Raw genomic sequence first — 16,078 nt, 5'->3', positions numbered from 1 at the left:
TGAGCATGACCTCAGTAATTTCAGGACAAAGACATTTCTCAGCTATCTGTGCGGGAAAGATTGTGTGTCCAGAAAAGTACAATGAACAACTGCCGTGTGTGTGTGTGTCTGCATGTGCAGGTGCGTGCACGCGTGTGTGCGCAGTGTCGTGATATTTTGTTAAATTATTGTGGCCTCCACAACAATATCTTGAGGAAACATTTGAATATGTCCCAAATGAGAACTAAACACTGATTTAAGTGAGGTAGACTTCAGAACAGCTTGCTCAGCTTTTGGAAACAAAGAGGAAAGCAAAAGATTTACTTAATTGTTTAGTTTTACACTCCAGGGACATATCGACTGGTGTGCATGGAATTCATAATTTACATTTATTTGTATATTATCAATTGACTGCATTTTGTGTCCAACAGAATCCCATTTATAAAGGACAACTTGTCGAGATCCAAGTCCTAATTCTTGGTATGCTTGACACTTTCAACTATGAACAGGTAAACCAGTACAGCAAACTCATTGTTTTACTGGAAGACTGTACAAGAGAAGGGAAATCCCATTTTCTACACTTTACACAATAACATGTTGGTTGTCAAGCAAAATTAAAAAGACATTTTCTAATACGGTGTAGCTTGTTTTTTGTGCTTTAGACTTTATTTGAAACAACGACTGCTCTGTTAAACCATGACCTCCACTGGTCTCTGGCTCATCTGTGCACTGCTGTTATGAGGGGACTCCATCCAAGACAAGACTACTGCAACATTTGCCTACAACAGTACAAGAGGTGGCAAGACCCAAATGAGCAGATGTTTCTATTTAGGTAACACAATCTATACACAATAGCACTCTGGAAATTGCATACCTTTTACTCTGACGATGCTATCTTGACAAGAAGGACTCGTCAGTCTTGTTGTACACGAGATGAAATGACAATTTATCTTGTTCTACTTTTTTGTTTCATCTTATTTTATACTCTAAAAACTAATTACCTCTTTTTATTAACTTCCTTTCTTGATTCTGTCTTGCAAAAATGACCCACAAAGTATGATGATTCTTTGCACATATAGATTGAAGCAGAACTCATTTTGAAGTAATGAATCAAATTGTTTTGAATCAAAAATTGATTCTGAATTGAATTAGAGACCCCAAATTTCTAGATACGGATTTAGTCCGTTCTGTAGTGCAGTTTGTATTCTTAATCGTTCTTATCGTGAATCACATTTTACATGTAAATTGCAGAATTGTTTATAAGCTCGAAATAAACGCCATATCAAATTTTATATTTTACATTACCTTTCAAAAATTACATTACCTTTCAAATGGTCCATAAATTTAAGTAAAGTATTGTTGTGATATGCCTTTTCTCTTTTGTTATATCTGAACATTAGTTTATTTTTGTCACTCTTTTTTTTAAATTGGAACTTATCCCAAACTTGTGCTTTAAAAACACTTTGATTTAGTTGTTACCAAGGTTTAACCAAAGAAAACTTTAGCACATGGGGTTTCCCCAAATAAAGGAAAGATATTCCCAAAAAGCAGGTTTTACTATCCGAGACTCTATCCTCAATCTTACGGTGGCTCGGTTTTAGGTTTCAAGCAAACTGTAGCTATGTTCTCAATACTAATGTATTTTTCTGCCTTGTCAGCTGTGGTCACCTATACCACGTTGACTGCCTGCAGCAGCAAACTATGGACTGTGGGTTGGGATGTGCTTCAGAGCAGCAACAGCAGCAGTGGAGTTGCTACAAGTGTTCCACCATCAGAGGACGAGGCGGGCAGTATATTGTACCAAAGAAAAGTCGCTGCACATCCCTTGCACAGGTTTGTTTATTTGACCAGCAAGGCTCTGCCTTATAACGTCCAACTAGTGTTTTTGTCAAGAACGATTGAGACCAAGAACTAAGTGAGACCTATGAGTCAGCCAAGTAAACAGCAATGTTTCATTTATTAGTTCGTCCGAGGCATTTCTGTTGAAACTGCCATGGTGGCAAAAATGTTGTGTTTTGAAATACACAGCTGGACAATCAATGTCAGTCGGAAATAATTCACCCGTGGGCAGAACTATTGTTATAAATACCGGGTTCCCACACTTATTGTTTTGATAGGAGGAACAGGTGTTAGCGAAAACGATATATTGACGCTGTTTCATATTTGACTGTCAGTAAACCACCTGCTTTTGGCCCTGCTGTTGGAATAGTCTTCATCACACACAAGCTTCTTGAGGATTGGCGGTCAAGATGATGGATGGACGAATGTTTTGTGGCTGGCCACCATCAAACGATTTTACAAAGGGGGCGAGCCAGGCACAGATGCGGCCTCTGCAAACAAGGCATTTTACCTCCGAGTTAGAAATAATGGTACCATGTAACTCATGTTTAGTAAGAAATTACACTGCCACTGTTCCAAACTCATGTTTAGTAAGAAATTACATTGCCACTGTGCCAAATGTAATTTATATGCATATAATTAACTGTGGAAAGTGGAAATACCATGGTTGTCCAAGCTTTTTTCAAACAGGGTCGGATTGGGTAAGGTGAAAATTTGTGAGGGCCAACCATTACACCTGACATTCTTAGAAACAACAACATTAAATACAAATGAACTGTTATATGATTTTTTTTTAATTGCAAATGGCATACTTTTTGGCACATTTTCATTTTAAAGTGGTTACCAAAGTCATTTGAAGGATGAATATTTGAAGACCACAACAAATGAAGAAAAGCTCTTTCTGATAAAAACACTTTCAGATTAAACATCTAATTTTACAAGAAACATTATATATTATTCACTATTAAATGCTCACTAAAAACCTCTACAGTTTATTTATTTCTGTTTATTTGTTTAGAAGTACTAAGTGCAGTTAATGCTCTGCTTATTAAGCCACGGTATCATAGTCAAAGCCAAATTTGTGAGGAAGTCAGCCAATCCTTCAAAATAAACTGTACTTATACAAATAATATATGACATGAACGGCATTGTCATGCTTTTATTTTGAAGTTTTTTTTTCCAGAAGCTTAGTCATGAAAACTGATGTAAATCCCTCATTGCCGCTAAATATAGTTGTGCTCTCTCTACGCCACAACAACAACTGAACCAACTTGATCATCTTTGGTTTCCTGAGTGAGCAACCTCTGTTTTGACAACATAATCATGTTCACACAGTGTTGCCTGGAAATAGAGTTCAAGCAATCAATCAAAGGCACTAATAAAACAACAATCAAGCGACGACTGACATTCTAAGTTTTCAATTGACGCCCTTTTTTTTTCTTGACGTTCTTTACTCGGCTGAACGCTTTTTTGTTTTTAGTGCATGCCATTCCTCCTCTTTCATGCCCACGCTTCCCCCTTTAACAACTATATCATGTCCTCCTTTTTTTATATGTGCGACGTATGGGCAGGAAAGGTTTTCAGTCAGTCAAGTGTAGCACTCATCGATGTCCCTCAACAACATTTACAACAATATGGTAGCTTTTTTTGTACACATGTATTTTATACTTGTCAATAGTGTTGGTGGGACGCATATTATTGATTTGATAACAGAGGCTGCAGGCCAGAGGAAATTTGTTTAAAAACCTAATTATTTACTTTGGTAATCTTTCTCTGGTTCTCTCTCTGGAACAAATGATTATCAAGTTGACCGTTGTTTTGACCATGCTTCTGGGAAGAACATCAAAATAAAGATGTATCAAGCCATTCGTGTCATACATAGCTTCTTATGGCACAGTTTATTTTGAAGCATTTTCTTCTCACAACTTCTCACACCGTTTGGCTGTTTAACTATAATGGAGTCGATTGACCGTGTGTATATGATTGCAGTTCTAGCTCACAAGCTAGAAAAAAATACTATTCCTGTAAGGTATTGCCTGCTCAATGTTTCTATCCTGCCTGGATCATTTTATCTTTGTTTAGCAGTGTCACTGCAAAAGAGGAGCTATTAATTTGCGCCTCAAGTCACGATCCTTATCAAGTGTGTGTTTAATATTGGGCAGGACAGCTTTAAGCGACTCCTCAGTGTTTGTACTCAACCCTGATTTAAATTACTTGAAAATAATTGGTATAATATGTACTCCATAAGCAGAGCATTCAATTACTTGTCTTCCCTCTTCTTTTACTTTTTGTTATCTTTTTAGAAATCTTATTAGAAATATGTATATTATCTTCAAATATTTATTTGCTCATTAAAACAAATCTAACAATATTGCCAACTGTAAACACGTAATATTGCATTGTAGCACTGAACTGAGTCACTTGGGCACAGGCATATGCTTCACTAATTCACTCATTTCCCCCATTTGAGAAGTTGTCACCTAATCACTCTTTTCGGAGCAAAGTGCAAGTATACATGATTTAAGGGTCTTGTGAGTTTTGCGACAATATCACTCCCAATTGTCCTTTTCTTTCTCAGGCACGACCTTCATCTGTACATCATGGTGAAGCTTTTAGAACGAAGGTAAGGATTTAACAGGGATCTCAAGAAAAAGAAAAAACAATAGCAGTAATCTTTTTTTATTTCAACTTGAATACAATTCTGTTGTGAAGGAGCAAAAGAAAGTATCAAAATTATTTGACGGCAGTTCTTTTAGAAAATAGTAGTTACAGTCACCACAAATTTTGTATATGTCATTTGAGTCCATCCATCCATCTTCTACCGCTGTCTTCCGGGGTCGGGTCGCGGGGGCAACAGCTTGAGAAAGGAAGCCCAGACTTCCCTTTCCCCGGCCACTTCATCCAGTTCTTCCGGAAGGATCCCCAGGCGCTCCCAGGCTAGCTGAGAGACATAGTCCTTCCAGCGTGTCCTGGGTCGTCCCCGGGGCCTCCTTCCAGTGGGATATGCCCGAAACACCTCACCGGGGAGGCGTCCGGGGGGCATCCTAACCAGATGCCCGAACCACCTCAGCTAGCTCCTCTCAACACGGAGGAACAGCGGCTCGACGCTGAGCCCCTCCCGGATGACCGAGCTTCTCACCCTATCTCTAAGGGAGAGCCCGGACACCCTGCGGAAGAAACTCATTTTGGCCGCTTGTATCCGGGATCTTGTTCTTTTGGTCACGACCCACAGCATGTGGCCATAGGTGAGGGCAAAAACATAGATCGAGTGGTAAACAGAAAGCTTCACCTTTCGGCTCAGCTCTCTCTTCACCACGACAGACCGGTGCAGAGACCGCATGACAGCAGACGCCGCACCGAAAGGTCTGTCGATCTCACGCTCCATCCTCCCAACACTTGTGAACAAGACCCCGAGATACGTGAACTCCTCCACTTGGGGCAGGACCTCATCCCCGACCCGGAGAGGGCATTCCACCCTTTTTCCGACTGAGGACCATGGTCTCAGATTTGGAGGTGCTGATCTTCATCCCAGCAGCTTCACACTCGGCTGCGAACCGCTCCAGGGAGAGTTGGAAGTCACGGCCTCAAGAAGCCAACAGCACCACGTCATTCGCAAAAAGCAAAGATGCAATGCTGAGGGTCCCAAATTGGACCCCCTCAATGCTTTGGCTGCGCCTAGAAATTCTGTCCATAAAAGTAATGAACAGAATCGGTGACAAAGGGCAGCCTTGACGGAGTCCAACCCTCACTGGAAACGAATTCGACCTACTGCCGGAAATGCGGACCAAGCTCTGACATCGGTCGCACAGGGCCTGAACAGCCCGTATCAGGGCGTCCGGTTCCCCATACTCCCGAAGCACCCCCCACAGAGATCCCCGAGCGATACGGTCGAACGCCTTCTCCAAGTCCACAAAGCACATGTAGACTGGTTGGGCAAACTCCCATGCACCCTCGAGGACCCTGCCGAGGGTGTAGAGCTGGTCCACTCTTCCACGGACGAAAACCACCCTGTTCCTCCTGCATCTGAGACAGACCCTCCTCTCCAGCACCCCTGAATAGACCTTACCGGGGAGGCTGAGGAGTGTGATTCCCCTGTAGATTGAACACACCCTCCGGTCCCCCTTCTTAGAAAGGGGGACCACCACCCCAGTTTGCCAATCCAGGGGTACTGTCCCCGACGTCCACGCGATGTTGCAGAGGCGTGTTAGCCAAGACAGCCCTCATCCACCCCCGGGGCCTTGCCACCAAGTTTTTTCACCACCTCAGTGACTTCAGCCCCAGAGATGGGAAAGCGCACCTCGGTGCCCGAAGACTCTGCTTCCTCAGAGGAAGACGTGTCGGTGGGATTGAGGAGGTCTTCGAAGTATTCTGCCCACCGATTCACAACGTCCCGAGTTGAGGGACCCCCACCCCCATCTCCACCCCCATCTCAATAGGTGCACTGCTTCCCCCCTCTGAGACACCGGATGGTGGACCAGAATTTCTTCTAAGCCGTCTGGAAGTCGCTTTCCATGGCCTCACCGAATTCCTCCCACACCCGAGTTTTTGCCGTGGCAACCGCCGAAGCCACACTCCGTTTGGCCAGCCGGTACCTGTCAGCTGCCTCTAGAGTCCCACAGGCCAAAAAGGCCTGATAGGACTCTTTCTTCAGCTTGACGGCATCCCTTACGCTGTTGTCCACCAGCGAGTTCGGGGATTACCGCCACAACAGGCACCGACCACCTTACGGCCACAATTCCGATCAGCCGCCTCGACAATGGGGGCGCAAAACATGGTCTACTCAGACTCAATGTCCCCCACCTCCCCCAGGATGTGAGAGAAATTCTGCCGGGCATGGGAGTTGAAACTCCTTCTGACAGAAGACTCTGCCAGACAATCCCAGCAGACCCTCACGATACGTTTCGGCCTGCCAGGTCTGGCCGGCATCCTCCCCCACCATCGTAGCCAACACACCACAAGGCGGTGATCAGTTGACAGCTCCGCCCCTCAACTGTCGATCATCGAACTGCGGCCTAGGGTGTCCTGGTGCCAAGTGCACATATGGACACCCCTATTTTTGAACATGTGTTCATTATGGACAATCCGTGACGAGCACAGAAGTCCAATAACAACGCACCGCTCGAGTTCAGATCGGGGGGGCCTGTTACTCCCAATCACGCCCCTCCAAGTCTCACTGTCATTGCCCACGTGAGCATTGAAGTCCCCCAGCAGAATGAGGGAGTCCCTGGAGGGAACGCTCTCCAGCACACCCTCCAAGGACTCCAAAAAGGGTGGGCACTCTGAACTGCTGTTTGGTGCTTAGGCACAAACAACAGTCATGACCCGTCCCCCCATCCGAAGGCGGAGGGAGGCTACCCTCTCGTCCACTGGGGTAAACTCCAATGTACAGCCTCTGAGCTGACAAGAATGGCAACAAGAATGCCCACACCAGCTCTGCGCCTCTCACTGCGGGCAATTCCAGAGTGGAAGAGAGTCCAACCCCTCCTGAGAGTACTGGTACCAGAGCCCAAGCTGTGTGTGGAGGTGAGTCTGACTATATCTAGTCGGAACTTCTCAGCCTCGCACACCAGCTCAGGCTCCTTCCCCGCCAGAGGTGACATTCCATGTCCCAAGAGCTAGCTTCTGTAGCCGGGGATCGGTGCGCCAAGGTCCTTGCCTTTGGCCGCCGCCCAGCTTTCTTTGCACCCGACCCCTATGGCCCCTCACACAGGTGGTGAGCCCATGTAAGGTGCGACCTAACAGTGCAAGCTAAATCAACACACACAAAAAATGACCATATAGCAGGGCCATGGTATATACAATTGAATATAATGATGCAACATTACATTGTTACATGCATGTTTTTACAATATTACTGTTTCAGATGGCATACTGCCTTTTACCAAGAATTGTCAGCCTTTTCACTCTATAATACGTTTATTGTTGTTGTAGCAGGACAATAATATGTATATTATTGAAGGAAAAGTTAAATGAGTCTCTCTAAATGAGTTAACCGGAATACAGTAATAGCAACACCTAACACTATTGCTTTGCACTGAAGCCTCAAGTGACCCAATTCCAATTTTTTTGTTCCTATCCGACCTGTATCTGATCTTTCGATAGTAGTTTGAACGAAACAGATACAATCGTTTTCAAATGCGACCCAGGCCACTTGGGTATTTGGTACTAAATCTGATACGTAGCTGATGTTTTGACATGCGACATCAGTCTTAAGGGCCAATTAGCATTCATCTGACTCACACAGAACAAACAAGCCACAAATGTATCAATTCTACCTTCAAAAATGTGGGAGCAGTTAAGAAAAGAAAATACAAAACAACAATAGCAGACGAGCCGACAAACACTCAAAGAAAGGAGCGCGCTCGGTTGCATTTTGCCTTTCTGTCTTTCAAAGTCAAAGTCAAGTTTATTGTCAATTTCTTCACATGTGCTTAACATACAAAGGAATCAAAATTGCGTTTCTCACTATCCTCGGCATTTTACATGTACAATAACAAAGTGCAGGTGGGCAAGACGAGACAATCCTAAAACCTTCCCTCTATCGCTCTCGCTCAGAGCACTGCACAAACTGCCATTACAAAAAACCCTCACCCTTCCCCTCCTTGATTTACTTCTTAAATTTAACAGATTGAAAATATTTTGGCTCAGTTTTGACAGCCGTTTCCACATCGCAATGTAATGTGTTAAACAGGTTAAGTGCGCCCACTGTCTGTTATATCACAATGTCTTAATGCGCATGCGGTAGTTTTGGTCTGTTAAGCGTACAAACACAGCTCACATACAGTTCGCATTTACAGTATTGGGAAATGCAAACGACCTCACAAAAAATTGGATTTCACAACAAAATCTGAATTGAGCATAAAGCCCTGCAGTGTGAACCTAGCATATGATGCAAACCACAACCAACCAACCTTGTAGAAGAATTAAAACTGTTTTGTTCGGTTCCGAATTTTTAGACAGCACTTCTCAGTCCACAGGTTTGTCAGTGTTTTGATTAAGTAGCGCATGTTGATTTTTTCTTTCCATTAACATTTGTCTACAGTTTGAATGGTCAAGTGAAGTTTTGAACAGGCTGATATTTTTTGTTTTCACAGGACAAAAACTGTTGACAAGAAATTGTTAACATTCCTTGAGACAAGAAAATGAGTGTGACCATTAAAACTGTTGGTTTGCCACTGTTTGCGACTTTGAACAAACTGATGAAAACTCCTGAGCCAGTACTCTCACAAACAATGTTGCTTAGTATGATACGGGCACAGACTTCTACTTGAATGGAATATTAATTGGCCCCTTGCACATGATGAAGTGTCATGAGAGTAGGCAACAAGTGGCACTAGAGTGGTGGAGTTTGGCCCTGGAAAACAGAGGAATGAACGTTAGCTGCAGCAAGATGGAGCATATGTGACAGACCCAAGTGGAAGAGTGAATATACGGGGATTGGAAATAAAGAAGGTGGATGATTTTAAGTTGTTGAAAAGGTTTATTTGTTCTAAAAAAAAATTGTAGTTAAGCTATACCATCACAATTTCTATAGGTAATGAACTTATATATATATATATATATATATATATATATATATATATATTATATATATATATATATATATATATATATATATATATAGTCACTGTGGCGAGTGGGTGGCATGAAGTGTTTTCCCTTTCCTCGGGGGGGCTTAAAAAAATAATTGAGAATCACTGCTCTACATCAAGTAAGGCGAATTTAGCGAATGGTAACCTAAGATGGGCGCCAGTGGCCTCAGTTGTTCTGACGGCGAGTGAGGATCAGTGTTAGGCCTTTCATATATACAGTAAGTCAATGGATGCTTTAGGTTGTGGATGAAGTTGGGTATCCACAAGAAATTTGTGGACAGGCTTTGTTACATAGTATATATACTGTACATTTTATTGACTGATAAAATTACGTGATCATGCACTTTTAATTTTTATTGAAAGATGGATCTCACAATCCCATGTTTTCTCAACGTAATCCAGGTTTTTGAGGAGGTAATGCTAGACTTTCAACAAGAACAGTCATGGGATCAGCTACGTTGCCTATACAAAGGACCATCAAGGGTAAGTCATTCCCAACACTGGTTGACGCTGGCAATACAACAAATTGTCTTTACTCATTGTGGTTCTCTTTCTCATTCAACCCTCAGTTGTCTCTCCTGACGGAGCTCTCTCAGTGCCACAGTAATGAGAGAACTGGGATTTTAATTCAAGATCACCCGGCACAAGAGGCTTTCACTCTTAATCTTTCTCCTCCGCCTCTGTTGGAAGAATAACACTGTGTAGCATTTTAGGTCATCACAAGTAACAGGTCACAGTTCTGGTTTTATTTTGTTCCCAAACAGGATAAGTAGAAAAGATTAATGAATCAAGTGATTGGATTGCTTTAATAATCTTAGAACTGATTGTCTTTGTTTTCCTGCTGATCTTTTTACAGTGATGAATGGCTGCCGTTGTAACCTTTGAGACTTTTGACCTCATAAATCTCATAAAATGTTTGGCAGTCTCATAGAGTATATGTTAATTAAAAAAAATCTTGTATATTTGGCATATCTTTCTGTTTGATTTTCTATATTAACACAGTGGACACATTTTAAGTCAACTATATCAGTGGTCCCCAACCTTTTCACCACCACGGACCGGTCAACGCCTTACATTTATATTGCGCTTCGATTAATATTGCGGACCGGGGGGGGGGCCTTATCGTTATTACACCTGCTCTAAAAACCACATCATCCTTCTCACTATATATCAACAGCGGCCACAGGCGGCGCCAAAAAAAAAAAGATCAAGCACGTGAGGCGAGGAACTACGGTTCAACAGCTGTTAAGTGAAGCAAATGCTGCACATACCAGTTGTCCCAAGTTCTCGCTTACGCTTTTCTACAAGCCAGGTGAGTGCTCTTGCTTGGCTCTGTTTCGTATTGAAAGCTCAGCTGGCCGTGTTCGCTCCCGGTGACCGCAAAGCGGTCGCCATGATTCATTCCTGCCCCTTGCGTGAGCCGTTGAATGTTCCCAAAGTTGATTGGCTGTCGCGACGCGAAACGCGAAAAAAGTTAAAAAAATTTAACTTCACGCGAAAGGCGAAATTTCGCTTCTCGTGACCGCGCGCGGCCATTCACGTCCATCGCGTCGCCGACGCACATTTGCGCCCAGTTGCGCGAATTCCATTGACTACAATACAAAACTCTCCCTTTTTTCGCCTTGTTCGCGTTCGGTGTGCACGTAGCATTAAACTAAATCATCTCCAAAACATTATTTTGGGTGCAGCCCACGCGGCTCGGTACCAGTTGATCCACGGACCGGTACTGGGCCGCTCACCGGGGGTCGGGGACCACTGAACTATATTATCTACAGAATAGTAAAAGACTACTAATAACTGTTGCATAGGATATATGAACTATTATTTGGAATGGCATTAAAACACTGGTATCAAAAAGTGTTCTGATGCCATTTACCAGCTGTAAGATAAGTTAATTATAAACTGGCTGTTGCACTGATGAAGCGGCATTGTTTCGTTTTCCCTATTGTCTGTGCATAGACATTGGGATGTGTGAGTTATCAACAATGTTCAAAGGGCGAGTGGAGCCTGCCATTTGTACAATAGCCATGTGATGCCACTGATTGAATCATGACACCCCACCACGACTCAGCAACAACTTTTCAATAAAAGACTGCAGCCGGAGAGCTCGGGGAGAAGGACTTTGCAACGAGGCTGACACACGGTCACGCTCTCCTTCGAGCTCTCCCCACTGCAGTGGTAAAACTAAATCTCTGACTCCTGAGTTATTATTTACACCTCTCCTTGGGTCATTTGTGGGGTATTGAGCCCACTTTAAACCCAACATTTCTTGGTGCCGAAACCCGGGACCCAAAGACCTGGACATCTGGATCGACGTGGGATCAGCGGCCAAAAGCCTGTCGACAGCATCCTCCATTGAAGGATCGGCCACCTAGGGTTGGTCCTGCGGCGAGCCGGATCTCCAGTGACGGGTCCCAACGAACCAGGGGAGGTGTTTTAAGGTAAGAGTTTCAATATAATTGGTAATGTAATTGTAACATACGCGAGACCCGATATTGTGTGTTTTGCTGTTGCTAAATAGGTGGCCCGGGGTCATGCAATGAGTCAGGGACTCACTAGATCAGGGATCTAGCGGCAATATTGTGTTTAATTGGAGTCAGGGACACCGTAGGTCAGGGACCTACAAACCGAAAGATTAAACCAATAAGTTAATCGGAGTCAGGGACTCCGTAGGTCAGGGACCTACAAAGTGAAGGATTAACCAATACTTAGTGATCCGGGATCAGTCAATAAAGGGTCTACGTGTGTATAGTGGAGTCAGAGCCACGGAATAAAATTTAAAAACAAACTAACAATTAATAATAGAATATATCAAAAGTGATTTGAGTAACGAACCAGGTAATAATTGTGGAAAAAATTAGGTGAGATATAAAAGATATAAAAAGGTATAAGTAAAATTGCTAAAATGGGACAAAATGCGACTAAAATTATAAAAGGACATCCGGATGTCAAATTCATGCAAAAACATAAACCGGGAAGTTGTTGTTATTTAGACAAGTGGGTGAAGAAGTATGAGTTTAATCCAACTTTAAAAGAGAGAGGAAATGTACTGAAGTTGAAAGAAAAGTTGAGGGAGAAAAAAGTGAAGGCAAGAAGCAAAGAAAAAGAGCGACTTGAAGATCAGTTGAGAGTGTTGAGTTTGTGGGAAGAACAGAGTGCGAGGAGAATCAAAGATATGAAGGAAAAAGAAAAAAAGAAGATGGAAAGACAAACAGCCGGCAAAGCTATGGTTGCTGCACTTGGAATCAAGCCAGATGAAGAAACAACTGTAATGGCTCAGAGGCAACTAGCAGGAAGTGTTCCACCGACAGCTCAACAGCAAGTGAAGACCGAAGGAGGAAGTGGGGAGCCAGCGGACAAAGCCCCACCTCCACGCCATGTAACAGGAGGGGAGCCGATTGCCGACACAACAATACATTTCATGCCTCTCTCTCCCAAAACCACACTCGCTCCAGGTGTCCACCTACTGCTGCCAGTATTTACCCCTCCATTCAACAATGGCAACAACAACAAACTATGGAGGCACAGCTCTCTCTAGTGAACAAAGGAGAGAATACACCACAAGCTGAAACATTTCCTATGTATGCTGTGGCAAATCCGAGATATGGCATAGACCATGACAACAGACCAACAATTTTGGTGCCCAGACCATGGACCCCAACTGAGTGTGCTTATGTGTGCAAAGGCCTTGGAGATCCAGAAGCCAATCCCAGTGAATGGTACACTAACTTCCGGGACCTCCGAAGTTCATATCACCTAAACGGCGTTGAAGTTGAAACTGCATTCAAGCTCTCTTTAAAACACAAGTGGGGACGAGTAAAAGGGGACTTCAACCGAAAACTCCCAAGTGGTGCATCCCTGCCCTACTGTGATCCGGTCTTGGACCAACAAACCAATGGTGTTCTAGACAGAGTAGTTAGAGCTTTTCAGAAACCACCTGACTACAGTAAAATTAGGCAATGCCGGCAAAAACTAGATGAGTCAGTCCACGATTTTAGAGCCAGATTGGAAGCAGTTTTTAAGGCAAACAGCGGACTTCAAGAAGACCAGAATGATAATGGACCATATCAAGGTCAATTAAAACAGTGCCTGATGGACGGTTTCCTGCCTCAGATCAGTGGGTTCATCCAAAAGCACTGTGTCACCCACCAAACCCTAAGGATCATAGAGCTCATGGATTGGGCTGTCCATGCAGAAGAAAATCAACAGAGGAAGAAAGCGACCGCAGCTGCAGCGAGCGTTAATGCTATCACTGAAGCAATGGTTTCAGCCACCCTGAGTGCAACTACAGCTGACACCTACTTCCAGGAGAGAGGTCAATGGAGAGGAAGAAGACGAAGCAGAAGCCAGAGAGGAAGAAACTCCACTTATCCAGCAAGAAGACCAACATCTGATGACATCTGTTACAATTGTGAAAGGTTTGGCCACTTTGCACGAGATTGCCCCGAACCTAGGAGACCACTTCAACAGGGAACGAGGCCAGCCAAGGGACCCGCCACAAAATCCAAATTACAGACAATGACGCCAGGAGGAAGTCCACACAAGCGGAGTCAAGGAGGATTCACCTTCAGAAAAGGAAGACCAAGATGAAGGTGATCAAGAAGATGACACTGCCTGTGAAGTTCTTGACTTGTCAGCCCTAGATGTCCCAAACCAACAAACCAACATGATTCTACAAAGCCTTATAGATACTTAAGATTGGGCCCAGAGAAAATACCAGTGAAGTTTTTGTGCGACTCGGGGGCTGATAAAACAGTGCTGGCCCAGCCCGTTAGAGGCGTGACACCAAGCAAGAAGTTCATCATCATAATAGGAGCAAGTGGAACACCTCAAAAGCAACCATGGTCCCATCCGATACATATAGAAGATGAAGACGGGTCACACATTAAAGCACCTGTCATCATGAGTGGTGCCTGCCCTGTCAACCTCCTAGGGAGAGACCTGCTAACATCCCTGAGACTCAGCTTGATAGTCACAGATGATGGCCTGAGACCAGCCAAATTAGAACACCCCATGGACATTTGTGTCATCCAGGGACAAGAAGAACCAAGCACCTTCTACTCCCTGGACTTGATCGCGTCCAGTCCACAATCAGTGACCCATGAACTGTTCAATTTAGCTGAAATGATGTTTGCAAAGGACCAAGGCATCCCCCAGAAACAATGGCCTCTCCATGTCTCCATGAAGGTTGACAAACACGGACCAGCGTCACCTGCTGGAATCTTCTACACAATGCAAGACTTTCCCGAAGTTCCAGTAAAGTTATGGGCAACATCCAAAACAGATGTGGGCCTCATGACCACAGCGACCCCAGTGCAAATAGAAGCAAACTCAACGTGTCGCCCAAGAGTAAGGCAATACCCATTGAAACCAGATGCTAGGGAAGGAAACAAAACAGTCATTGAAGAAATGGTGAAAGCTGGTATTCTAATCGAAGATGATTCAGCAGAGTGCAACACGCCAATCTTCCCAGTTAAAAAGGCAGACTCCACCACGTGGAGACTGATCCATGACCTGAGGCAAGTCAACGCGGCTATCAAGTCCAGAGCTCCTTGTGTGCCCAACCCGCACACTTTGTTAAACGAATTGAGGCCAGAACAGAAGGTGTTTACAGTCATAGACTTGAGCAATGCTTTCTTCTCCATCCCATTACACCCAACAGCAAGAGCCTGGTTCGGATTTACTTACAATGGAGTTAAATACACTTACACCAGGTTGCCACAGGGATTTTGCGACAGCCCGACCATCTTTTCAGCTGAAATCACACGCTGTGTCAATCTCCACCATTATCCACAAACCACACAAATTCTCATTTACGTGGACGACATTCTCATCGCAAGCTCGACAGAAGAAGAGAACCAAGAACAAGCGATCCGGTTGTTCAAACACTTGGCTGAAACAGGAAACAAAGCCTCACTACCAAAACTTCAGTACTGCCAAAAAGAAGTTGTTTTCCTAGGCCACGAGATTTCTGGAAGTGGAAGGAGATTGACATCAAACAGAAAGATAGCAATCCAGGAAGCACCAAAGACAAATACCAAAAGGCAGATGATGGCTTTCCTTGGTCTGACCAATTACTGCAGAAGCTGGATTCCAAATTATGCCCAGCTGACTCAACCGCTCCAAGACTTAATTTATGCCCAGGAAATGGAACTGAAAGCAACCATCATCTGGACAGAAGAAGCAGACAAGGCGTTCACAGATGTTAAGGACCAAATTGTGAATTCAGGAGTGATTGCCTTTCCTGATTACAGTAAAACGTTCATCCAAATGGCTGACTGCATGTCAGAGAAATCTCAGAAAAGAAGACTAGGACAAGCCTAGCTGCTTAAACAGCAAAAAGAGTAACTCAGACCAGCCAAGATTGACTTTTCTATGCCGGCATAGGGAAAAAAGAGCTTGGGCAAATGTAACTCGTGGGTCTTCCAACGCCAGTTTTTCCACCTGCCCAGCCGTTCCCCCTGGCTTTTATTGAATAGAAGCATAGCAGATTACAAGACACAACAAAAGAGCCAGCCGGGCGCCACCGGCAGCTGGGCCAAGGTCCCGGCTCACACTTTCGTGCGTCAACAGTTCTATCTAAGGACAGGGTCAAGATGAACTAGGATTGCATAAATGGGTAACAATGAACTAAGAACATAATGATAACAACCTAATATATGATTCCC

At 43.9% G+C, this 16,078-nt stretch overlaps 1 protein-coding gene across 6 annotated transcripts in view; it reads left to right on the top strand.

Moving 5' to 3' along the window:
• The window catches only part of vps8 (VPS8 subunit of CORVET complex), a 228,787-nt gene extending 217,188 nt beyond the window's left edge, over positions 1–11,599 (top strand). For 4 of the 6 annotated variants that reach the window (XM_088421847.1, XM_088421844.1, XM_088421849.1 and 1 more), the window contains 6 exons: positions 411–488; positions 642–811; positions 1,638–1,812; positions 4,397–4,441; positions 9,813–9,893; positions 9,980–11,599. In XM_088421847.1, the coding sequence (XP_088277973.1) occupies positions 411–488; positions 642–811; positions 1,638–1,812; positions 4,397–4,441; positions 9,813–9,893; positions 9,980–10,105 (675 nt within the window). In that variant the 3' untranslated portion in view covers positions 10,106–11,599. The other 2 variants (XM_088421845.1, XM_088421846.1) reach the window with 2 other exon arrangements.
• Positions 11,600–16,078: the final 4,479 nt, after the last annotated feature.

This window comes from Hippichthys cyanospilos, chromosome 8, assembly GCF_059441005.1.
Source record: "Hippichthys cyanospilos isolate Australia breed blue-spotted pipefish chromosome 8, RoL_Hcya_1.0, whole genome shotgun sequence".
NCBI lineage: Eukaryota > Metazoa > Chordata > Actinopteri > Syngnathiformes > Syngnathidae > Hippichthys > Hippichthys cyanospilos.
Note: the sequence above shows the minus strand (reverse complement) of the source record. Positions and strands in the feature narration are given on the sequence as shown.